The 27,412-nt window shown below is 39.7% G+C and overlaps 2 protein-coding genes across 2 annotated transcripts; one reads left to right on the top strand and one right to left on the bottom strand.

Annotated features, from left to right (window-relative positions):
• gtf2b (general transcription factor IIB) lies at positions 1-26,086 on the bottom strand. The gene is made up of 7 exons (XM_079647986.1): positions 25,975-26,086; positions 24,485-24,597; positions 22,608-22,741; positions 3,853-3,999; positions 2,600-2,729; positions 1,793-2,074; positions 1-489 (listed from the first exon to the last, which is right to left on the bottom strand). The coding sequence occupies exons 1-7, from the start codon at positions 25,989-25,991 to the stop codon at positions 356-358; spliced, it is 957 nt and encodes a 318-aa protein (XP_079504112.1). The 5' UTR covers positions 25,992-26,086; the 3' UTR covers positions 1-355.
• LOC307020132 (uncharacterized protein) lies at positions 7,182-15,230 on the top strand. The gene is made up of 3 exons (XM_079651296.1): positions 7,182-13,657; positions 13,781-14,046; positions 14,211-15,230. Exons 1-2 carry the CDS (start codon positions 9,235-9,237, stop codon positions 14,020-14,022), a joined length of 4,665 nt encoding a protein of 1,554 aa, XP_079507422.1. The 5' UTR covers positions 7,182-9,234; the 3' UTR covers positions 14,023-14,046; positions 14,211-15,230.
• Positions 26,087-27,412: the final 1,326 nt, after the last annotated feature.

The raw sequence follows: 27,412 nt of genomic DNA, 5'->3' as shown, positions 1-27,412 counted from the left end.
CATGAGCTGATTTCCATGCTTTGATGAAAATCTTGTATTTATTTTTTAAATTACTTAGAACAATTCTAACAGAATAGAACCAGGTCATTTTTCTACAAAAAACTAAGTTTTATGTTTACAATATGAAAACAGCCTAAAATTGCAAGCATCAAATGCATGTTCCCACTTGGACATATATACAGTCTGCAAGCATTGGTTTTTAAGCACTGGAATGTGTCCGTTTTATTCCTGTGAGGGCGCCTCGGCAAAGGCAAGAAGTCTTCCGAATCCAACACAAATACGATTTTATAGAAAGAATACAATCCTGTAAGCACAGCACAGAAATATCGAGGCTGTGTGGGGGGGTACGCAGGCTTCACAGTTGAGGCAGCTTGTCGACTGGTGTGTCGAATTTGAAGTCTGTAGGGAAGAGTTCTGCGGCGCGGGGGTAGATGAGGCGGTATGACTGTCGGATCGTAACGTCTGCGACGCCGGCAATATCCCCGATTTCTGTGGAAGCATCATAGTTTAGATTCATTCAGATATAAACTGCTAGAGGCATCCCATCAAGAGCAGCATGAGGAAGCTTTACAGACATTTATATGAGACCATTAGGGCGTACTGCTGACTCAGCATCACCCATTTTAATATTGAGACCACAGGTGTTAAATGAACAACTCTACCTCGAGTGATGCATTTCCCTCAACTACCACCTTTGTGAAAATTCACTTCACTTATTTTATTGCAGTATGTACTCCACTACATTTATCTAGTAGATTTTTGGGTTTTCCACTCTCCTGTAGTGTGTTCTATAGGTGCATGTAAATGGTCTGCAAACATCCCTGTGTTCCCTTCAGAGGGAGTTTCTCTACCACGAATCTATGGGCTCAGAACAGTCTCATAATGCACACAGAAGGATTCACACTTGTATTTCATGATCCGCAAAAGGATTCACACTTGTATTTTCGGATCCACACTTGTGTTTTTCAATGCACACACAAATGTGTTCCGTTTCATATACATGTAAATAAAATCAAAATACAGAAAAAAGTTTTACATATGTATTTTTGATCCACACATTTGTTTCCCATTTAAATCCCCTGAACCTGCAAACACAAATTGCTTTCTGTGCACGGATCGGTTCATTCGTGTGTGGTTTTTTTGAGACTCCCCGCCGATTCGCACTTGTAATTTCTCTGATCTATAGCCAATCAGATGTCTCCTCCAGTCCAAAATGCGTATATGAAGCAATAGGTCATGAAAGCAATAAATCCTACCCTCGTGGGGCCGCGCTCATGTGATTGGCTTAGACTGGAGGAGACATCTGATTGGCTATAGATGAGAGAAATTACAAGTACGAATCGGGTGAGCGTCAGGGGAGTCTCAAAGAACCCACACACGAATGCACAGCGATCCGTGCACAGAAAGCGGTTTGTGTTTGCAGGTTCAGAGGATTTAAACGGAAAACAAATGTGTGGATCAAAAATACATATGTAAAACTTTTTTCTGTGTTTGGATTTTATTTACATGTATATGAAACGGAACACATTTGTGAATCCTTTTGCGGATCATGAAATACAAGTGTGAATCCTTCTGTGTGCATGTGTGTATTATGAGACTGTTCTGAGCCCATACGAATCTACCCTCTCCCCCCTCATGCCTGGCCCAAATAGTGTTCTGTAGTTTCAGGACTGGGTGCAAAAGCGTTGGCCTACAAGGACCTATTCTACCAGTATAAGTGAATATTTAACTGTGATTTATTTAAATCAATACAACCTGTGTCCCTGAACAGTGTGATCACAGCGGCCCTCACCTTTCTGGGTCTTCTTCTCGGCGGAGGCCTGGGAGGCCATGTAGATGGCTGCTGCAGCCACAGAGATGGGGCTCCTGCCGGGCACCAGGTCCAGCTCCACCGCTTTCCTAGCGATGTAGGTGGCCGCCATCTGCACCTGTTTAGGCAGGCCCAGGTTGGAGCAGAAGCGGGACATGAAGTCTCCGGTGGTGATCAGGTCCACGCTGGTCTCCAGCGCCTTCAGGATCAGCTTGAAGCATCTGCCGATCTCCTTCTTGGAGATCCGGGAGACGGCGCAGATCTCTGAAGGGGCGGAGGAGAGAATAGGGGAAGAAAATCTATTTAGGAAAGAGCGACAACCTTTTTTTCTGCCAGTTTCGATAGTACATGCCTCTTATGGCCAATACAACAACATAACACTTTCTTATCTGTAGTTTATGCACTATTAAGGGTGAAAAAAGTCTGCAGATGTAATGTGCAAAAAATAATCATTTTATTTTCCCTCTAAACCTTTAAAAGAAACGTTATAAATTGAAACCGTTTTTCTGTAAGTTAGAGTGTTGGAGATATAGGCTGTATACATGTCTGCTTTCTCTCCATCACAACAGATCTAGGCATCACGCCTGTGGTTTCCTCACCCAGATCAGCCACAGACCGTGGTGAGAGCAGCTTCATGTGGGAACTATTTACTTTCTACCATATCAGTGCGCAGGAGGAAGCTGGCATTTAGTCACGAAGAAGAGGCTTCTGACAATGTGTATGTAAACATGAATGGTGTCCTCCTCTGAGCAGCTCCACGCTTGGTTCTTACGAGAGAGTAAACCTGACCTTTGAACGTCCTTGGTACTCCTTCCTGTCTGCAGGCGATGTAGAGGCAGGCGGAGGCGATGGCATCGTTGGCTCGGCCCTTCAGGCTCTTCTGTTCATAGACCTGCTTAAACAGGTTGTTGGTTCTGTCCTGCAGGGCAAACCCATCATTTACATTAGCTGCATGTTCTTAATCAAAACTTCAATCACATGTTTAAAAGCTACATCTTTATTAGGGCTCTACTTTTAAACTGATTGGCAGAAACCTGAGAGTTCCAAACCACATAGAAATAAAACAATATATACCAGGTTAAACAAACTTGTATGAAGCGGGTTTTGATAAAAAAAACAACAATTAAAAGCTGTTATTGTTTTTGCATAAGCATAAAGCTTTACACAAATATAATTAAAATCTGCCTTGATGCACATGACTTTGGAAAGGAAATTCTCCTTTAATATTAACTGTCCAGCTAGGTTTCAGAAAGCTCAAAATCACCATTATTACTAAATGTTACAAGAGCAAAACAAATTATCTAAAGTGCCGGAAGAGTTTCCGACTGACGTTATGTGCTGAGATTATGTCTACATGTACATAACGTGGAGGAAGGATCAGAACGGCCTGGGTGTGCAGTATCCCTCTCTTCAGGCCGAAAAAAGGGCGTCACCAAATCCGTTGGCTGAGTGAGGGGAACTGTGACATTCAGATAAAGTGAAACAGGAAATGACAACGAGCTCCAAAAAACAAAGACTGCCACAAAGTAGTGTTTATCTTCAAACTCAAAATAAAGTGTTTCTGAAAAGCCAATGATGACCATCTATGTCAAATAAATAGAACACTATCTTATCCTGATGTTTAACTATTAGAAAATGAGTCATGATGACCAAGTACAAATAAGGCTAACCTTTGCCTCCGCTAGTTACATCTCCAGTATATTTCAATGGAATTCATTTAATTTAATTAGAACAGAACTGCACACGTTGTACAGCCTCTTTATTCAGGAGACACCCAGGGATACTCAACCCACTCGTTCAAACTTCTGCTGTTTAGTTTCCATTTCCAAATAATGACATGGTTACATAATAAGCATATATATATAGTCCAGTTTCATTTCTATTGTTCTCTTGCCCACACGTGCGTGGTTTTCCTTTCTCTTTGCTGTCTCTCGTGCGTTTAGTGTGACATGGCTCCTTAAAGTGGAGCAGCTTGTTGTATTCGACTGGTTAACCACACCTGCTTCAGCACATTAGAGACTCAGAGTTAGGTTGGAACTTACTATGATGTTCCTTGGCAGGTTGATGCGGTCGGCCATGGTGGTGATCTCTTTGAAGGCGTTGAGCATGGCCCGGTCCGAGCTGCTCATGGTCCGCCGGTTCTGGTACTTGGAGTTACCGAACTCATCGAAACTAGCGGAGCCGGTTCCCTGTGGGCGAACAGTGGATGTTCATCAGTAAAACTCACAATTTGTAGCCTTATTTCAAGAGGGACCATAATAGCTTTGAGGAAGTGGTTACACTCTGGTGCCGCGGACGATGACTGATAATGACACCGAAGGTTCTGCATCACTGTGGCCAACACTCACTAAAGAATCTGAGAACATGTCGACTGATTTTCAAAAGCTTTGAGAGAGAGAGCTGGCTCAGGCCTGCCTGTAAGCAGCCCCTTGCTGTGCTGCTTAGGGTGAGTTTGTTGTCATAGGTCTATATTGTTTTTTTTTTTTTCAACTGACACTTGACACTACATTTAGAGCATTGTTGTTTGAAGAAACAGAGCGCTCCATTTCTACATGAACTAACAAATGAGCATTTTCCTATAGGTATATTGTAAGTCATGAATGGTTTAGCAAAAAAGTAGCTTTCACAGTGCCGCTCTGAATGGTACGTTCCAACAGCACTCAATATTTACAAATGGTCAAGTTTGTGAATGATTCGGAGTGACTATTTACAAACGCTCCCTGAGACCATTTGGGGACTTTCACCCTTTAGAATCTGGGGCCTAATGCCTGGAGTTTTCTCTCACCTGGCAGTATGCCAGTGCAAATGTAATGCCTGGATCATTAATCATTGCTGTTGCCATGGTTCTGCCTGATGCCCACGTTATTACAGTTTGGCCACCCCTGGAAGGTTTTTGACATCTTCCTCGATGAGTCATTTGTATATACATTGCAGTGGCGAGATGTCAGGGCCCCTCTGAGGGCCTAAGATATTCTAAAAAAGAATATTTGAAAACATAAAAAAAAATTAAAAAAAAATCATTAGCTTTACCAAAATGACTTGATTTAATTGTATTTAAAATAAAAATGTCCAAATAAATAAATCCTTGAATCTGCCTGTTCAGTTTCTGTTTGAATGTGAAGGGTTAAAGAAGCTGCTTTAGCCGTCTCTGCGAGTTACTCACCACCAATCAGTCACCTGATTGGTGGTCCTGCTGTAAATTCACAGAGGGCCCGCTATAGTAACTCAACGAGAGAGTAATGTCAAATGAGAGTACAATTGACCAATCATATCTTCCCTCTAAATGGGTTGGCTTTATTTTCGTGGACTTTATGACAAGTTCCGCCCGCTGTGAGGTTTATACATGTGTATAAAGTGGTGCAGTGAAGCGTCCTAAAACCCGGAAGTAAGCTGCGCTCGGGTTCCCTCGTCAAAAAAGCAATGGAATTTCTCCTTAGGATTTTGGAAAATAGCGGGAAATAAGGTCAGTGGAACGAACCTGTTAGATAAATGCACGTTTTGTTCAGCTGGATAATATCCACATGTCTACCCTACTTTTATAATTTCCGAATCATAAATCTAATCGATAGATTTATGATTAGCATAAGTTTGTTCATGATGGCTCACTTCAGTGATAGTGATGACATCGTTGCGAAATTATTAACCGAGTCATTTTCAAGATTGAGTTACAATGATAAACTGGAGTGGCAAAGGATCAGGTGCATGACCCGCAAGTGCTTCATCCAAAAGGACAGGAGGATGGACGTTGTGTTTAACCCTCCGGTATCACTGTGGACGTTTTTGTCCATATGGGTCATTTTTCACTTTTCATTTTGCAATAACTTTGGTTGTGTTGGTGCAAATGGCCTGATTTGTTGTAACATGGCTATTTTCTCGATCTATTTTTTGAATTCCAATTTCAATTTTTCAAATCGGTCTTTAATTCACTGTGCAACAAATCGACTACGCAAATTAGTCATTCGAGACAAAAATGTCCACTGCAAAAGACATTATATTAAAAGGTTCTTTCACAACTTTTTTGCGTTCAGTCTTTAAAGCAACTTCCGCCCTAATAGAAAATACCAAAAACGTAATCATTTTCAGGATTTTAACCCTTTAAATGCCATTTTGAATACATGAAAACGCTGTTTTTTTCCCTGATGAAAACAGAGAATTAGTTATTTTCCAAAAAATACATATCTGGGGACTGGCTCTTTTTTTTTTATAACAGTCTTGGATATGTCAAAGATTAGCAGCAAAATCGATTTTTTTGCATTATTAGTTTTTGCACAAAATCAGATTGAACAAAAAAGTTACATTAGCCACTCGTGTCCCATCCACTCCCATTATAACCACATCTTTTGATCTCTCCGCCATACCGGTATAAAATCATGCATTTTGTAATGTCAGGGTTTTATATTGGAGGAAAATAGTTCAATTTGTCCTTTTTACTGTATATCACCAGATGTGACATTTTACCATTGAATTACATGCTTGTCATTTCTTGGTTTATTTGCCTGTTGTATAATGGGGCCCTGACAGCCATTGGAATACATACACACACACACACACACTTCTCAGCTGATAGCACTCTTCCACATCCATACCAACACACCTACATCATATTAGTTGCATACATGTATTCCAATGGCTGTCAGGGCCCCATTATACAACAGGCAAAGAAACCAAGAAATGACAAGCATGTAATTCAATGGTAAAATGTCACATCTTGTGATATAGAATAAAAAGGACAAATTGAACTATTTTCCTCCAATATAGAACCCTGACATTACAAAATGCATGATTTTATACCGGTATGGCGGAGAGATCAAAAGATGTGGTTATAATGGGAGTGGATGGGACACGAGTGGCTAATGTGAGTTTTTTGTTTAATCTGATTCTGTGCAAAAACTAATAATCCACCAAAAATAAATGTTGTTGCTAATCTTTGACATATCCAAGACTGGGATAACCATTTTAAAAAAGCCAACCCCCCCCAACATTCATTATATGGAAAATAACTGCCTTTTTTTGCATGTTTTTCATAGAAAACTCAAATTCATGTTTTCAAACTGGCAGTTCAAGGGTTAAAATCCTGAACATAATTTAACATTTGGTATTTTTGATCAGGACTGAAGTTGATTGAAAGATTTAAAGATTTAACCCCAAATTCTGTGCAAAAACTAATAATGCAAAAAAATGCATTTTGCTGCTAATCTTTGACATATCCAATACTGTTATAAAAAAAAGAGCCAGTCACCAGATATGTATTTTTTGGAAAATAACAAATTTTCTCTGTTTTCATCATGAAAAAAAACAGCGGTTTCATGTATTCAAAATGGCATTTAAAGGGTTAAAATCCTGAAAATGATTACATTTTTGGTATTTTCTATTAGGGCAGAAGTTGCTTTAAAGATTGAACCCAAAGAAGTTGTGAAAAAAACCTTTTAATATAATGTTTTTATCAAAGTCTTTTGCAGTGGACATTTGTCTCTAATGACTAATTTGCGTAGTCCAATCGAACAACCCTGTCTCCTAAAAATTAGGTTCCCACTAGGGGTTTCACCAACTAATCGACTAGTCGACTACCTCTACCACTAGTCGGCGCTGTAGGCCCTAGTCAACTAGTCGTGAAAAAAATGGAGGTAAACGAGGTGCTGCAAAATGCTACAAAAAACGTCCGACATTCTTATGTATGGCAGTACTTCAACGAAGATGTAACCAACTCCACATAGTCCATGGGCCAGAGGCCAAAATTGGACTTTTTGGTACCACTCAGAGTGGCAAAGTCTAGTAACATTTTTTGAAAAGGTACATGTCCATAGATGATATTTTGGTATGATAACCCATCCTAAGTGGTAGCTTTTTGACAGTTATCAGCTCATAAAGTTATCAACCCCCTGCAAAAAATAGGCCTCTAAACGCCGGGGGCATATTTTGTTTTGTGCTCATTTTCAGAACTTTACTCATATGTTATGAGGGCATGTTTGGTAGCATTTTAAAGTGTACAATCCTAGCTTTCATTTAGACCTAGTTTTGGGCCTATCTAAAAAATATAAAGGTCACATGGTCAAAGGTCAAACTGTCTCAACAACATTTTTTCCACTATTTTCGCCTAAACTGTAGTCTTTTTTATAGCACTGTGAAATGTAGGAACAGCACTGACACAAATAACAAAAACTGAAATACTCACAGGACTGTAACAATTCAGGAAATGTTTAATCTTCCCATAATATCCTGCTATGAGGGAGGATATGGGTCTTTAAGTGGAACATGGGCCCAGGCGAGAATTGACAATAACTGCTAATTATTTGGTATTTGTCACAGAGTTTTTATTTAGATTTCTATATATCTTTGCCCTAATCATCATCATCATCATCATCATCATCATCATCATCATCGTTGTTGTCCAGAGTTAAGACAACTTCTTCATCCTCCTCAACCCTCTGATTTGTGCATGTTTGCAGTTTGCACATTTTCGTGCAGTCAAGATTGTTGGTGAGGCAGGAGAAATCTGGTAGTCTACAGGTCTTCACACACTTGCAGGCCATGAGAGATTTTATTTAGTTTTCTTTACATCTTTGCCCTAATATCAGCAGCAGCAGTCCAAAGTACATACAGTAGCTCTGGAGGTTTGAGCATCCTAGCCCTTTAAATTTGAACAGCCAATGGCTGACAGTTATTTCAAATTGTTGCTAAATTGTTGCAACTGTGCATTTAAAAAATATTACAGTTTAAAAATCATACAGTTTTTTTGATGGGTGGACAGTTGCTGTTGGGGGTGCTTCACTGTTCCTGCCTGTGAGGAGAATTGTGAGGTGAGTGGCCTAGCAGACAATTCTTTCTTGAAAAATGTTGATAAATTAGTTATAAATACCCCTTTCTTGACGTATATCTGTTTTCAATACATATTGGGATTGCCTCCATCGGATATAATGTAATTTATTTGCTTAGCTTACTGTTCATTCTTTTTAGGTGGCCCAATATTGTGGTAAATTGAATCCTAAAATTAGCCACCTACACAGTTTACTTTTGATGTTTCCCCTTATTAAAATCATTAATATATGTATATTAGGTAAATATATTACTATATAATGACATATTCATGAATATGTCATTATATAGTGCATACCTCTTAAAATGTCCCTCCTATTTATGGAGCCCTGATGTGTTTAAGCTTCAGTGAAGGATGCAGTGTCACCTGCACAGACAGACAGACACACACGGCCTATATCATTAGAAGGGAACACAGACACATGCACACACAAAAACATGAAATCTGTGCGTGGAGGTAGCTTTGATTGAATGATGAAATGGACATCTCAATGGTGATTTTAGATGTGCCTTTTAGAGTACCTCAGTTTACATCACAGCAGTGGTGAGCTCATTAGATTTATTTATTGTGTTTGTGTTTGCAGGGGATGTACATCACAGAATAGAAAAGTATGGCAGAACAAAGTGAGACAGAGCCGAAGTGTCCCATGACAGAATGTGTCATACACTGTTCAGATGATAATTCAAAGCTTGTGGCACCTGTAAATATAGAGTCATGGAACACGTTACTGGGAGCAGCTAAAATAAGAGGCTACAGCCCCATCCTCGATCTTGCCAAAGACCTCCCTGAAGGTAGCATACCATCATTATTCTATCACAGGAAATGTCGAAGCATCTTTACAATGAAGAAACTGCTTGACAGCATTGTTGCAAAAGAAAGCTCTTCAGAAAATAGTTTGCCAGAAGATTCAAGAGAGCTTACTAGACGAGAACCACAACCATCAAGGGTTTATGAAGCAAAGTGTATATTTTGTGACAAAGTCAGCAAGTATTTGAAAGGTCAAAGAACTAAAGAAAGTCTGACAAAATGTGCAGAGTTAAGAGCAGATGACACCATCAGGAGCGCAGCGATCAGGAAAAAGGATACAACTTTGTTAGCCACAGTCAGTCGTGAGCTAGTGGCAGCTGAAGCTCATTACCACAGAACCTGCTACAGAGCTTACACAAAGGACCTAGAAAAAGACACTGATGAAAGTAACATGGATGAAATAGAGTCCCCATATGAAGCAGCAGAAAAAATGGCACTCTCTAAAGTGTTTGCATATATTAGAGAAGAACTGATTGAACATCATACAGTAGTCGCATTCACAGACCTGACTAATATGCTTGTTACAGAAATGGCCAAGTGTGGTGTAACACAGGTGATACCCTCAATAAAAAAACACTTACGCCGCAGAGTTGAAGCTGAATTTGGTCCATCTTTACATATCACACCAAATGACACAGGAAAGCTGTTGGTATATCCTGACAATTTGAAAATGGATGAACTTGTAAAAGTTTTCCATGAACTTAAAGAGGAACAGAAGTTGTTCAAATCAAATACTGGCAGTGATGTGATATCACAAGTGGCACTGAAGATCAGAAATGATATCCAGAAACAGGATATTACTCAGGCATGGCCACCACATGTGTCAGATCTGGAAAAGATGAACAGCATTCCTCTGTGTCTAGTAGAGTTTCTCCAGACACTCCTAACAGGTAAAACCACAGGAAGTGATAACCCATCGCAGAGAGTGCAAAGGCTCACTGCATCCTTTGGTCAAGATTTAGTTTATGCTGTTACCTCTGGCAAAGTTAAGCCTGCAAAACACATTTTATTGCCCTTTGCTGTCAAATCTCTTACTGGAAATGTGGAACTGATACAGATGCTAAACCGACTCGGCCATAGTGTATCATATTCTCAGGTAGAAGAAATAGACACGGCCCTCTGTCTTCAGAAGCAAGCAGCAAGTAAAGACACCATCCCATTACCACAAAACATCAAACCCGGTCTGCTCACAACATTGGCATGGGACAATATAGACAGACTGGAGGAAACAATCAGTGGCAAGGGGACATCACACAGAGTGAATGGAATCGCTGTGCAAGCAAAGCCTATCACTGACCATTCTGCTGAGATCAGATCTTTGCCTTGTATCCCAAAAACCAAGATGAGAAGCATTGTTGCAGTTGAGATGATGCTTCCTATTTACAACGCAGGAGAGCGTGCCAACCCTCCTCTTGTACAGACAATTGATACTGATCACACCACATGTCTAAAGGATGCAGCAGACAAAAACCACATGTGGCTGATGGCTCGTCTTTCCAACAAAGATATATGTAGCTGGACTGGGTTCAACATCCTCACCCACAGTGAAACATGTGTACAAGAAGATAATATAGGCTATTTGCCTACAATCAATGCTCCTGCTACACAGCTATCAACAGTAAATGAGATACTTCTCCAGTCACTAAACATCATGAAATCTCTGCAGCTTAACAACATAATTGTTGTCTTTGACCAGGCATTGTATGCCAAAGCTGTTGAAATTACTTGGAAAAACCAGGAGCTACTCAAGGACATCATCCTTAGAATGGGAGTCTTCCATACCACCTGTGCCTTCATGGCAACAATTGGCCAACGGTTTGGAGATGCTGGTCTAAGAGACCTTTGCATAGAAGCAGGAGTGATAGCTGACGGCTCAGTCTCAGCAGTTATTGATGGGCACAAGTATAATCGTGCAGTAAGGCTCCACAAACTGCTCTATGAGGCTTTCTTGAGACTAGCATGGGAAGGTTTTCAACCTTGGTTAGAAGAGAATCACCAGGATGATATTATTCACCTGGAAACAACTCTGCAAACTGCCAACAACCTGTGTGAAGAATTAACACAGACAAGATTTGAGGAAACTCTCAAGCAGGATTCATGTCAGCGTATTCTGACACAATTTAATGAGTACCTCAGCTTCCTCAGAAAAGACAATGGTCCCCTGTCTGCCTTCTGGATGTCCTATGTGGACATGGTTGAGATTCTGCTTTGTCTAATTCGAGCATCACGAGAGGGAAATTGGATGATGCATCTTACAGCAATAAGAGCCATCATTCCATGGTGCTTTGCATATGATAGGATCAACTATGCCAGATATCTGACATACTACTATGCACAAATGTCTCGCCTGGAGACTGATAATCCTGCTGTTCATGCACACATTGCAAAGGGTGGTTTGTCTGTCCAGCTCAGTGGGAACAATCCCTTTGGAAAGATTCCAGTTGACCAGACAATTGAGGAGACCATAAACAAGGACACCCAGACTGCTGGAGGAACCAAGGGTTTCAGCCTAAAAGCAGGAGCAGTCACCAGATACTATCTCACTTCAGAAAACAGAAGTCAGTACCTAAGGCAACTCAGGAACATGACAGGCACCAAAACTACAGGCAGTTTCAGTCATCACGATCTACAGAAGACCAGAATAGAGAAGGACAGGGCTGATGTGAATGCCTTTGTAGAGCTTATGAAAAATAGCTGGGTAAACCCTCTCAGTCCAGATCAGTCTGACATCATCAGTCTTTCCACAGGAATCGCTGTGTCACCAGACATAGCCAGTGATCTGCTGCAAGCTCACCAGACTGGAGAGGAAGCATATCAGAAGTTCAGAAGTGAGCGTTTGGAAAAAGAATCACCAGAAACCAAATTCCACGACAGAATGAAAAAACAGAATCTGAAGACATTCTCAAGCCTCACAAAAAGAGACAGAGGAAATCAAAAACAAAACAAGGAGTTGATATTGAAAGCAGACAGAAATCTCTTTGGGCATATGATAATTGTTTCACAAAGTAGAAGTCTTCACATTAAAGATGTCCTGGCTCATCCACTTGGTCCACTGCCTTGGTCACTTTCAAATCCAGACGGTTCGCTGCGAAAGACCAATAAGGCCGCTCTTGCTAGAGAGTTAGAGAAATCAGCATCAGCAGTTGAAGATATTGGAAATCTCTCTGCATGCATCATTGATGGAATGAGCCTTGTTCAGAAACTGAAAGGTGATGGCAAGACTTTTGGAGAGATTGCTGGTTCTGTGCTGAACTTTGCTTTGCATGAAGGAGGAAAGAGTACACGAATAGATGTGGTGTTTGATGTGTACAGGAAAACATCCATCAAGAATGCTGAGAGAGACAATCGAGGTGCAACAAGTAGCACTCAATGGAAGAACATTGCCCCGGGACACAATGTTGTGCAGTGGAGAAAACTCTTAAGCAATCCAGAGAGCAAAACTGCCTTGATCAAGTTCATTGTGGACCAGTGGAAGCTGCCAGAAAACCAGGTGAAGCTTCAAGAAAAGCAGCTTTTTGTAACATGTGGAGAGACATGCTATTGTCTTAAGAACAAAGATGTGAAAGTTGTGATGGAGTTAAAGTGTTCCCATGAGGAGGCAGACACCCGCATGCTCCTACATGCTGCTCATGCCAGCCAGAATGGCTATAAAACTACAGTGATTGTGAGTGAGGACACAGATGTCATGGTCCTTTGCTTAGGGAACTGTAAGAAGATAAACTGCACCATGTACCTGAAATGTGGGAGTCAGAATAGAACAAGATACATCAACATTAGCACCCTTGCTGAACTCCATGGAGATGATCTCTGTGATGCTCTTGTAGGTCTCCATGCCTTTACAGGTTGTGATAGTGTGAGTGCTTTTGCAGGAAGAGGGAAACTCTGTGCTTTCAAACTTGTTAAAGGAAACAGGACATATCAAGAGGGCTTCAAATCCCTGGGAACATCATGGGATGTATCAGAGCACTTACACAGAGCCATGGAATCCTTTGTGTGTCAGATGTATGCACCATCATCCGACATATGTGATGTGAACGACCTTCGGTACCTGATGTTCTGCACCAAAAGGGGTGAAATGGAGTCAAGCCTTCTTCCGCCTTGCAGGGACTGCTTACAGCTGCATACACAGCGCGCAAATTACCAGGCAGCAGTATGGAGGCAATGTCTGGAAGGACAACCAGGCATACCAGAGCCAAAAGGTTATGGATGGAAAACAGACGTCAAAGGTATGCTTTTAGTAAATTCACTGCAACAGTATAGGTAATTTCTGTACATTTCAGTTCTTTAGTGAAGTAGATGAGACATGGAAAGTGTGTGACTTGGATCTTACACTTCTTCTTTTACTGTAGGTATGCTGGTGTTGGACTGGATGCGAGGGCTCCCAGCTCCAAAGGCTGTCTTGGAGCTCATGGCCTGCAAGTGTGTAAAGACCTGTAGGCTTCCAGGCTGCTCCTGCCTCGCCAACAACTTCAAGTGCACAGAAATGTGCAAACTTCAAAAATGCACAAATCAGAGGGTGGAGGAGGATGAAGAAGTTGCCTTCACTGTGGACTATGATGATGATGATGATGATGATGGATGTGATGATTAGGGCAACCCCCACATGAGACCCCAGGTAAGATACAAAAAATAGTAAAAGGTAGCGATAAATTAAAGATTTAAATAAAATAAGATAAAATAAAATAGAATAAAGATAAAGATCGATCTATATAGGATACAGAAAAAAGTTATTGTGCAAATGTTCCTGTAGTTTTTATTCCTGTGCCCCATGTGCTCCAGGTGCTGGTGCATCAGACGCTGAAGGAGCTGCTGATCCTAAGAGCGGAGCTGCAGAAGGAGGCCACCTCCCACTCCCTGTCCTCCTCCTCCGAACACTGCCCCTCCGCCCACACACACCACAGGAACTCCCCTGCACTTGGCCGTCTGATACACACACAGTATAGTTCATGTTTCAGTGTTTACACTCTGAGGGATTCTTCTTACATTTCTATTAACATTATAACAAAAACCCATATGTTTGTAAAGTTTTTTGAAAAGTATTTAAAGAGAATTTAAAACCTGACGCCCCACCATGCCCCACCACCCCCACCCCACCTTAACGCTCTTAACGCTGACTTCAGATGTTCAATGTTTTCAAAAATGCACAAATCAGAGGGTGGAGGAGGATGAAGAAGTTGTGTCTTCACTGTGGACTATGATGATGATGGATGTGATGATTAGGGCAAATCTAAATAAAAACTCTGTGACAAATACCAAATAATTAGCAGTTATTGTCAATTCTCGCCTGGGCCCATGTTCCACTTAAAGACCCATATCCTCCCTCATAGCAGGATATTATGGGAAGATTATACATTTCCTGAATTGTTACAGTCCTGTGAGTATTTCAGTTTTTGTTATTTGTGTCAGTGCTGTTCCTACATTTCACAGTGCTATAAAAAAGACTACAGTTTAGGCGAAAATAGTGGAAAAAATGTTGTTGAGACAGTTTGACCTTTGACCATGTGACCTTTATATTTTTTAGATAGGCCCAAAACTAGGTCTAAATGAAAGCTAGGATTGTACACTTTAAAATGCTACCAAACATGCCCTCATAACATATGAGTAAAGTTCTGAAAATGAGCACAAAACAAAATATGCCCCCGGCGTTTAGAGGCCTATTTTTTGCAGGGGGTTGATAACTTTATGAGCTGATAACTGTCAAAAAGCTACCACTTAGGATGGGTTATCATACCAAAATATCATCTATGGACATGTACCTTTTCAAAAAATGTTACTAGACTTTGCCACTCTGAGTGGTACCAAAATCTGGTCTGGCCCATGGACTAACAGTGAAGTGTCAGTTGTGTACAGTTGTACTGAAGTACAATACAAATGCATCTGTTATGCGCAACCATCTGAAGATGAAACACCCGCTGCCGACAGCTAGCATTAGCAGTAATGCTAGCACCAGTGAGCAACGGACCGGCGTCAGCACTGAACAGAGGCAAACGAACAGCAAGAAAACACGGGTCAACAGTGATGCGGATGATGAGCTACGGGATTACTGCCAGCGGACACCGCATATCCCCACAATGGATAATCCACTGGAGTGGTGGGCAGAAAACGTGCACCACTTCCCCCGCTTTCGAGGAGCTACCTGGCTAGTCCAGCCGTGAGAGGGTTTTTTCCCTGGCAGGCAACACTGTCACCCGAAACCGGTCAAGCCTCCTTCCCTCACATGTCGATGCGTTGGTGTTCAAACCAAAAATATGGAAAGGTGGACGTTATCGTGGAGGACAGCAAATAAAGTGTTGCGCACTGGATTCACGTGGCATTTATGTAAACAAGAGTCTTTTGCTGTCGATTTTGGTGAGTCCAGTTACTGTTTGTTATTTACTCAGCCATGTAACACAAATTAAAATGCAGTGTTTAATGTTACTGTATGAGTTCCAATATAAAATACAGTTGTACACCTCTCTTTGTGTGTCTTTATTATGACGTAACGACTAGTCGACTGCTATTTTGAAAAACGTGTCGACTAGTAAATATTGGTAGTTGTGAAACCCCTAGTTCCCACAGAACTAAACTGCATTCTCATTTACGTTTAGCTAGAAACGTATTTACTCCCACGTTACGTTTGTTATGAACGTATCTTAAATAGGCCTACGTTTATTTTCTACATATCTTTGCCATTTATTGTCTTGCTTATAATAATGATAATAGTCATTTATAAATATAATTTTAGAGCACACATTTGAAATTGAGAATCGGGCTCGATATATGGTTAAATTAAAATCAGTAGGCGAGGCTGTAATTTCGCCAGCTGTTACTCTCATGAGCGAGGCAGAACATAATAGTTTTAACATGCCAAAAAGCTGCTGTGTCGTTTATTGCACCTCAAACATTTAAACAAATCCAGAGTTGCGTGTTTCTGTACTTCCTCTAAGAACAAAGGACAGTAAAAGAAGATCTCTGTGGCTTCAGGCTTGATCGCCATTCAAATGACCGCGTTGGTTTCCCCAAAAGTGGGCGGGGCTGTAAAGTGACGTAGATTTTACTCTCATCTATTATTCAAAACCATTCTTTTTATTCTAACGTAAATTAAATGCCAGTGTTTTATCTTTTTATTTATTAGTTTTATTTTAAATCGTATAATGTCAGACTTTTTTTGCCGTCTGTGAGGAAAATAAATGGGGCTTAGAGCCTCAAAATACTGAAATCTGTATTTTTTTTAATCTTTTTTTCCTTCTAATTTGTTATTCTTTTTTAAATAACACTGTTATTTACTCGACAATAACACACAATTATCCTTGTTTTTATTTATTCTTTTAATTCTATAATGTTTGGCTTTTTAGCCGTAAATTAGACCCTCCAGAAAAACGCGGGCAAAATTCCTTGATTATGCGGGCTAAAATCCTTGATTATGCGATTAAACATGCTGGGTTTTTATGTGATTTTATGCGGTGAAATTGCGGGAAGTTGCGAAATATGCGGAAAGTTGCGAAATATGCTAAATATGCGGGGAAAAATAATAACAATTTTTTTAAATATTGGGCTGTCTTATTTATTCTCTCTCACACACAACCTGCCACTAACGTTAGACCCCTTTACTATTAAATTAAACACATACAATGTTTATTTATTGTAAAAGCAATTGGGCTTTTTTAATCTCACACACACACACCCACCCACTTCTCCGCCTCATTCCATTTTAATTTACTCGTTCGTTATCTGACCAGCTTCAATCTTGTAGGCTACTCACTTCGTTTCTTGTAGCCCTCGAAAGGGTTTTGGAGGTTGGTGCCTCGGTGAACGTTGTTTGGCTTTCTTGTCCGCAGCAGCAGAAAGCATTTTCGAATGTTTGAATGAATCAAAGTGGGTCGTCACCGTCGATTTTCTCTTATGCTCCAACACACAGTTGCATGGGGTGCAGAATAGTTTCCCCCCACTTTTTGCCCGGTCTTTAGTAGAAATGTTCGTCTGTAAATGAGATGGATTAGATTTTTTCATCTTGGTGTTTTCACTATCGTGTGAGCTCCACACGTTTACTCTATACGGTGTTGTTTACATTCTGTGATGCGCGAGCTGATGACGTCACGTCAAGACGAGTCAACTTTTTTTCTTCTCAACTTTGTGTGGAAAAATGTGGGGACTATGCGGCCTTTTAAAAATCTGCGCCATTTTGCTGATTATGCGGTAAATTCTGCGATCGCAGAATCGCGTTTTTCTGGAGGGTCTAGTAAATAAAGTCACCGGAAACAGACGTAGGCCATTTCGAGCGATACACACCACAAACCATGGATGTATAATAAGAACCCACTGAACTGATTACCCAAGATCCTCCGCTTGAAGCTTGTTGATTGGATGTTTTAGCCGCAATGCACGTTGGGATATGGTGTTAATGCAATATGATAACCAAAAACATTAAAAAAAAAAAAAAAATGTAATACTTTATTCCGAGTGTTCTTGCTTTTCTCTTTGGAAGTCATCACATAACGGCATTGTAATACACGGTTCGGCTGCATTAAATATTACACATCTGCCGTAGTTCTTTATTTATAGAGCCCTGATGAGAAGACTTCTGGACAAACTTCTGAACTGCCGCCAAAACTGAATATGTGACGTGGATCATAAATATATCACCAATTAAACAACTTCTTGCATTTCTTTTCACAAAATACATCTCCTTGCAGTATCAATAGTAATTCGGCTGACTTTTATATTTGATCCAATTGGTAGATAGGCTGTATTTACACCATAACGGTGCACAGCTGATAGAAAAGGACTTGTAGTTTTTAAAGATATTACTGATATTCTTTGAATATAAGAATGTAAATACTGAGTTGAGAGAATAGTCAGGGGATTTGGGTGATGGGAGAAACATCTATGGAATCACAATTTCAATAGCTTACCATTAAATGACAGATATACCTTTCAGTCTGTGATGTTTTACAAATCAGATATTAATGTGTAGAAGTAAAACATGAGAAATAGTATAGCAATATCCTGTAAAATTATGTACAAACATGAATAAAACTATACATCTTCAGATGTTATACATACATAAGCAGTGTTTCCCATACATTGATTTATTTGTGGGACGCCACAATTAAATATCATCCGCCACAAATGTATTTCATAAAAAAATATATATATATTATTTATTTTATTTTTTTATTTTTTTGGTAGTCTAATCATGGATAGTGAGGTGGGCTGATGATTGGAAGGTTGCGAGTTCAAATCCTGCCTGGAACACCACTACTAGTGTGCCCTTGAGTAAGGTGCGGAGCCCCCACAAAGAGAATCAAATTCTGTGGGAAACACTGCATAAGTGTACACTAATAATACAAAGTTATTATTAGTATGCTGTGTCTACCTTGTGTGCACCGCCTAGTGGTTAAAGCATGTTATTGAATTATGTTTGTTGAATAATGTTATTTTTGTTGAATAATGTTATTTGATGAAGAAAATATTAAGAGTACATACTTTCATAGGGGGAAAGTAGAAGGTCAATGATATAAATATAGAATATAAAAAATCAAGATACTGTAAGTGATCTCTACAATAAAACAGTTTAGTGCTGGATGTACAAAGATATTAATATGAGGATATGCAAAACAGACAAACTAATTACCTTTATTAAAACATTAAAGAATACTTTAGGTTAAGGTCTTCTTTCAAAGAAGAAAAAAGCTTTGGGGGTATCTAGAGATGAATATTAAGCCTGACAAAGTACTTAACGTCTAATATATTGCTTTCCTGCAATGCTAACTATGTTGAAGCACTTATTTTAACTGATATTATACACATTAATTATACTCTTATGTATGTAGATAGAATAAGAAATATGCAGAATTTGACAGTTTAATGGTGGTGGAGGTATACACACATATTGATAGATGTCTTGTAATGCACTGTTGAGGAACCTGTGACCCAAGTTTTGCATTCATTACATAACTACACCGTACTGTAGTTGTGTATCATATGTCAATAAACCTTAGAAAATCTTGAAAGGGATGTGCAAAATAGCAATTATATACAGTTTTTAATTAACTATTAGTAGAGAATAACGAGTAATTAATATACTTTATAGAGATTTGCAGATAAATGTTTAGTCTTCTCAAGCAACTATATCTCTCCTGATTGTTGGCACTTGACAATCACCTTCCCTGAATTTTACTCAGGTGTAACTAAAGTCTGATTTAAGGGTTGTTTATATTTCACATCATTTATCAGAATCTGCAAAGTAACTAAAATAAATGTAGTGGAGTAAAAATACCAGGTTAACCTCTAAATTGTAGAGGAGTAGAATTACAAAGTAACAATGAGCTGTCATGTGGGTATATATTAATGCTGCCCATTATGGATTCAAGCGATTTTCACCCATTTAGTAATTACATGTTTTACATTTGTACACACCAATTTGTTTCCTATTGCCTAAACCTCCAGGTCTGTACACAGTTTAATACCGTCAACTTCTAATTTTGGGAAAAACGAAAACGTCTTTTAAAACTACAATTACCAGTAGAGACGTGCCATAATGAAAATGTTGCTAAACACAATAGCCAGCATGTGTAGTTCTAGGGGGGGGGGGGGCGTTCGGGTCCAGTTTTGAATAGTCTGCCGTGGTTTTGTTCCATTTCAAAGAGTTTGACGCTCGGCGTAACCTTGGCGCTCTACCCCTCCAACATCCAATTCCAGAGCTTGAATATTAATCACGGGGTTTGTCAACAGGACTGTAGTCTCAAACGATAGCTGGGGATTATGGGTAGTGTAGTGTCTTCGGCCATCCTAAACTCTGATTTTTTTTCGGCTATCATATCGCATTAACACCACATCCCAACGTGCATTGCGGCTAAAACACCCAATGAGCGAACATGAAAACATTCCCAGTTCAAATGCACAAACAAATCGCTAAATAAAAAGATAAAACACTGGCATGTAATTTACGTTAGAATAAATAGAATGGTTTTGAATAATAGATGAGTAAAATCTACGTCACTTTACAGCCCCGCCCACTTTTGGGGAAACCAACGCTGTCATTTGAACGGCGATCAAGCCTGAAGCCGCAGAGATCTTCTTTTACTGTCCTTTGTTCTTAGAGGAAGTACAGAAACACGCAACTCTGGATTTGTTTGAATGTTTGAGTTGCAATAAATGACACAGCAGCTTTTTGGCATGTTTAAACTATTTTCTGCCTCGCTCATGAGAGTAACAGCTGGAGAAATTACAGCCTCGCCTACTGATTTCAATTGTGTGCTCTAAAATTATATTTATAAATGACTATTATCATTATTATAAGCAAGACAATAAATAAGATATGTAGAAAATAAACGTATTTGAGATACGTTCATAAGAAACGTAACGTGGGAGAAAATAAGTTTCTAGCTAAACGTAATTGAAAATGCAGTTTAGTTCTTTGGGAACGTAATTTTTAGGAGACAGAGTTGAATCGAATGATACCGGAGGGTTAAGTGATTTGATCATCAAAGGTAGGCCTGAGTCATTTTCAATGTGGGCCGCCGTGCCGACTTAAATCATGTTTAATTGTTACTTGGCTGTGGGTGCCCTGTCATGATAGGTGTTTATATACATGGTGTTGTTTTGTGTGGTAGAGGGTCGCTGTCATTGATGCATTTTGCACCCCGGGCCGCTGTTTTGATATTTCGCTGAAGTATACGCTGTGACCTAATAACTCTAATAATAAATGTATTTTTTTGAGGGAAGAGGGGGGGGTCAGAGGGCCTAGGTATAAAAGTCACGGCTGGCCACTGATACATTCTCACTATCATTTGTGTCACATGGGTTGTGATGTCTTCATTTGATCAAGTTCATCAAACCATAAACACTACACCTGTTGCCCGTCGGTCTCAGGTCAGGGGGTGTTGTATAACGGCCCCTGAGACAGAGTCCTGCATCGGGTCGGGTATCCGACGGTTGACCCGCAAAAAGGGTGATTCGCGGGTGGTATTTTTTCAAACGCTTTTTTCCGGGTTCGGTTCTGGGTAAAACAAAGATGATGCGGGTCGGGTCTAGGGTTGCCAGAAGCTGACCATGATCAAAATCGGTTATTCGGCAGCCCTGACGAATAATAATCGATTATTCGACCGACCCTCCCCCCCCCCGGGAGAGAAAAAAAAAACAATCAGACAAAAGGAATTCCGTTATTTTCTTTACTGGAACATCTTTAACAGTACAAACAAAATAAACGACAAATAAACCAACATCAACATTTACCTGCCGCTTTGTTCATCTTTAGTCGCACGTGTGAGGGGGAGGGGAGGTGGGGGCGGGGTCGGTGTGTAGCGTGCTGCAGCAGCAGTCTGCTCTGCACGCAGGCTTCCTCCAAGTTTACAGTAAAAAAAACTGGTGGTGTGACCAATGGCCATTTACAATTGTTAATACTATTACTATTATTAGCATTAGTCTATATTTTGGTTGAAACTAAGAGAGAAAAAATAAATAAAAACATAAATAATAATAAAAAAATATATAAATAAAATCGATTTTTAAAAATAATATTAGATTATGGAGACTGTAACGAATATTCGAGTAATCGAATAATCACTGGCATCCCTAGTCGGGTCGCGGGTGTTTCAGAATAAATATATTAAAATAATAATAATTTAGTTTAATGTTTAAATCCTCAGACCTCTCCCCCGCGGGACCGCGCATAATCATAACCTCTGCAGCGCATCAATCTGCTTCTGAGCGCGCCACATTCGAAATGGCTGAGGTGAAGCTCTCTAGTGGAGAATACAGCATTTTCAATAACACTTCCTCAAGAGCGAAATCCAACGTCTAGGAGGCTTTTGGTCTCATCCTAGATGGAGAAAATAACCAACATCCCACTCTTTTTGAGAAAAATATGCAACGGCGTGTGTTAATAATTGCACGTTTTCACTGCTCATATATATGCGGGTTCGGGTCGGGTTGCGGATCCTGCGGCGACGGGTCGGGTTGCGGAACTAATTGGTAATATGTGCGGGTAGCGGGGCGGGTTCGGTATTGCACGTCGCGGGAGCGGGTCTTGAAAATCAGACCCGTGCAGGACTCTGCCCTGAGACACATGTTTCATTTGATCACGCTATATAAAAAATGTATTTGATCTGGTAAAAAAATTCCAGTTGTTTAAAATCGCCTGATGATTTGAACTGCCAGCACCAACATCTTGAAAAAGGAAGGACTCCTCCTCACCTTGCTGATCATGGTGGTGAGGTCTCCCCCGTTGAGCAGGGGGTTCTGAGCGTCTCCCACTCTGGAGGGATCTTTGAGAGCTTTCTCATTGGAGAAGGTTCTCCACTCTGAGCCGACGTCGATTACACGGTCACCTGAGGAGAGACAATTTAAAGCTATGAAAATACATAAGGAATTAAAGCACAGATGAACCATTTCATATTATTTAAATGTAGAGGTAATAATGTTTCTGATGGGGGCCACAATGCTGTTTTCATCTTTGAAATTGATGCATGGTTTTTGACTCGAGAAACCAAGAAGTAAAAGATATTGAGCTTTTCCTCCTGGGGCCCAACAACATGCTCCCTTTGGATTGATACAGGCCATGTTTTTGTTTTTTTAGGTCAGCTTTTTGTTGATGGCTGCAGCTGATGCTCCAAAACAGATGTCATGTTCTTCCTTCATTGATAGAAACAAAGAAATGTAATGCAACAACAAACACTGAGGTGCCCTTTTCAGAAACAACGCCTTGTGAATACAGAATACACACAAATAAAAGAGTTAGTGCGCACAATCTAATGCATTCACTGCGTCCTCCTGTGTGGCTGCATTACATCCCTCTGGAGTCATTAACAGAAGATGGTGCAATATTCAGCATTATTCCCTCATGCAATTCTGTAGACAGTAACTCAAGTACTGTCTTACCCCTTCCGTACCGACTAATCAGAGCATCACATGCAAATAAACATTATTCTGAATCTAGCTTAACCATCTTACACACCATCCCTTGCCCTTTTTCTTTCTCATGTTCTCATCAATGTATGTTTTGAGACAGAAATACATAATCAAATAAAAACTCATGTCCGATCCTTCAATTGCATTAAGTCGGAGATGTACAAAGGATCCAAGGTGTGACAAAGGCCTGGCATATTGCTACTTATCAAGCCTGCTATTGGCACTGCAGGATTCCATTTGTGATATGTTAATCCGGTTAGCTTTTGATATGATGTACAAGTCTTTCTAACGTCTCGAGGCAAAGCAACAGTCATCTCCTGAGAGGAACCGAGGGCTTGCATCAGAGAGAGAGCGGCTGGTGTGTCCCCCATGAACCCCACCCCCCCCTGTCATGGGGCTCGTTAGAGGACGACTATTCCCTATAGATTTCTCTTACAGCCTGTATCACATGTTCAAAGGCTGTATTGTAGTACTATGTGCAAATGTATATCGTTTTTTATTTTCTAACGTGTTGCAGTCTTTAAGAAACTTATTTTTTCATTTACATTTTTGTATTCTCCTTTTTTATTTCATTCTAAAATGGAGCAAAAGTCATCCCGTGATAAATAAAGATTCTAACTGATTGTTGTTTATATCTGTGCCTGTATGCACCTTCACAACCCTTTGTTAAAACGTTTCACTGATGTTGACCTTGTTTTCCATGTCAGCAGCTGTTGTGTATTTTAATCCTTCATTGAATAAAGCTACTGCTGACTACACGCGCAAGAAACAACATCTAATTAGGGTGACTTGGTAGGGACGCTAGAGGATGGATAAGTATCCATTCCTATTTTGTTCTGCACAACTGTTGACAAGGTCCATAAGAGACAGATTTATTATGGCTAGCTTTTCCACATTTTAGTTGCAAGCTTTGGACATTTCTGTCCTTATAGGAAACTCAGCTGATGCAGGACTATTGTAAATGCATTGGCATCCAAACTAAACTCAAGTACAGGAACTGAGAAACCTGTGTGTGATTATCACAAAGATAATAGTTTCATTTAGAGAAGTAAATTCAAAGAAAAAAGCACATTAAGCCAAAAGGAAAGGCAGGATGTTTTCCAACACCAAAAAACACTTTGATTCATAAGCCAAGTGCACATGTTGGTGGAGTAAATACTGACCTACTACAAGGCCACATTCGGGGCAGATCATGTCCCCTGCTCTGTAGTCCTCCACCAGGATGGCATCAGGGTGGTTGGGACACTGAACTCTGGGAAGGGCGAGGGCATCTCCGCTACAAAAGGCAGAACAACAACGGTTAAGTGATCAAACAGCAAGACACGACAAAGATGGGGAAAGGGAGGACATTGAAGAGGAACAAACAAAGGTTAGGGTTTAAACGGACAGAGCTCATGATGAGGTCAGGACGCAAAACACACTTTCATGCTAAAGTCTTCAAAGTTTGGTGACATCTTGCAAATCGAAACTGCATCGGGACATGTTGTTTTCCACTTTTAAATACATATTTGACATAGTATAGATGTATTATTTCACCCTCTTTTGTCTGGCAGACAAAGAAGAAAACAATATAATCAGTTAGTATGAATCCATGATTAATAGTGCCGAAGTCAACATCAAACAACCTAAGGGCAAACAAATAATAGCAGCACAGAAGCATCAGCTTATTTGGAATTATTAAATTACTTTATTAAATTATTATATAGTTTATTTGTATTTATTGTATGAAATGTTAAAACGTAAAAAATGCACATACGTTTTCTAGAGCGGCATCCTTATGAAACATGGCTAAATGTGTTCATATAGAGAACATCCTTCACATTAAAAAAATCATACAAATAATATGTCTTATTATTGTTGCCTCAGTCGTTGAGGATGAATGACCACGGTGGATTCAGACATAATCAAAACATAATAACGTGTACATGTTGGTTCCTGGGCTATATCCAACAAACAAAACGTCACGATGATGTGGCGATAGAAAAACAGACTTTCCATGGGCGTCAAATCATTACTATCCTGCATTTACTCTTTACAATTGACATGTACACACACGTGAGACACACGTTTCCCCGACAATGATTGTATTGTCAACACTAATGACTTAACGTTTATGTGACAAACTAAGGCAAGAGCTGAAATAGATACGCTGCCGACTAATGTTGAGTAAAAGCTGAATGTAGACAAAGTGTACAGGACAGAGGCATATGTGTTTACAGTTTGCTGGCAGTGACCGCTAGTGTCTATAATAATGCGAGTTTAGTACCTTTCAGTTTTAGCCTGAAACTACACAATCTCTTTTTGTTGTTGACGGCAAAAATGGCGAAAATATCTCTACGATAATAAGTGACGTTAAGGTTTAAATGATTAAAGCCATTATTCGCAATAACGGTGAGAGAAGGGCATAGCGATGAGAAACGGAGACACAGAAAGTGACTTCTGGCTACATCTACCCAGCTAGCTAGCTAATAAAGGTTAGCCGTTACCTAGCAAAACACATCGTACAAACAACGGTACGAATAAGGACGTCATGTTTTTGGAATAGCACTAGCGTCTCCCATCATGTCTAAGTTGATAACCTTTCCAATGTACATTGTTGGAGTCACACACTAAGAATGGTGAGTTGTTATATTTGGTAAAAGTTGCTACGCACCGGCTTGTCGACGCCATGTCACTCCTGAATGCTCGTCCGTGTCAAATTGAATGCGCCACCTCTATTTATAACTTTGTTTGATCACGTGTCCATTGGAGTACGGGGAGCCATTAGGCTCAAACTAGTCGAATTAACCTCCTGATTGTATAACATTGTTTTGTTGACAAGAAGAGTGTAAAATACTTTTAAACACAACAATTGAAATATCTATGATTATACAATCACGTTTAACATTTGGTAAAATTAAAATGTATTTGTACGGATTAATGCTAATAACTTTTCTAAGACATTTCCCGGAAATCAGGATACCTCTCAAAGGTGACATTTTAAAGAGATACAATGCACGCAATGCCAGTGACGTGATTATTGAATTACAACAATATGATTAAACCACAATATACGATCCATCGGTAAAGCTTTAGTGACTAAGTCTCTATTTTCCTGGGAAGGAACTCTGATATGTAATGCTAATTGAAGGAAGACATTTGAATTTCTTATAAAAAACCAAACAATTCCAACCAAATTACAATGTTATTCATTTTTGATTTATTATTTGAGACTTGATATATTTAATATTTTGAATTCATCAAATCTCCCAATATTATTTTTAAATGAAGACATTTGATTGATTGGAATTAAATAATAGGAGGTGAACCAACTGTACCCTTTTTCATTATCCATATACACTTTTATGTTTGGGTATCTTTGATCGCCTGTGTTAATGATGGAGAATATAAAATATATGATTATATGGAAATGCCAAACAAAGCAATTATTACCAATCAAACCAGCAAAGGTATAAAGTAACAGAGAAAAATGCAAACCCATTATTGGATAAGCAATAAAAACAACATCATTTATTTCAATTTCTTATAACCAAGTTATATCAATGGGCAATTCAAATATCTGTAATGCAACAATAAACCCCACAAGTGATCCTAAGTTGTCTACTGATGAGTCACAATGCTGCTGTGATTTTGCTGTTGACAGTGACAGCCTGTGTCTCTGTACCAATCTGTGACTGCTCTCTGCATCATACTTCCAAGTCTGTGAAGGAACCAAACAGTGCCACAAAGACTCACTTGATCTTAGTTGTTTTGGTAACAGAATGACCAATCTACATCTGCCTATACATTAATTAAATAATTTCAGTCATATAAACATGAATTACCTAATACTTTAAGGTATGTGTGGAAACATTTAGGCTATACTCTTGTGTCTCTTTACCTATTTTCTTACAAATCTTCTTTGAATACTGGAATAAACTATCATCTGTTCTTACGCATATCATTACCTCATCAGTGTCAGTGAAAAATGCCAGTGTACGTCAAGACAACAGCAGGTGGAGCCAGATAAATAAGAGTGTGTCAGGCTCTGCAGTGACACACTGGATGATGGTTACAGTGATTCGCTTTCATGCTTTACTCATTTATCATGA

The sequence above is a fragment of the Notothenia rossii genome, assembly GCF_949606895.1.
Source record: "Notothenia rossii genome assembly, chromosome: 9".
Lineage (NCBI taxonomy): Eukaryota > Metazoa > Chordata > Actinopteri > Perciformes > Nototheniidae > Notothenia > Notothenia rossii.
Note: the sequence above shows the minus strand (reverse complement) of the source record. Positions and strands in the feature narration are given on the sequence as shown.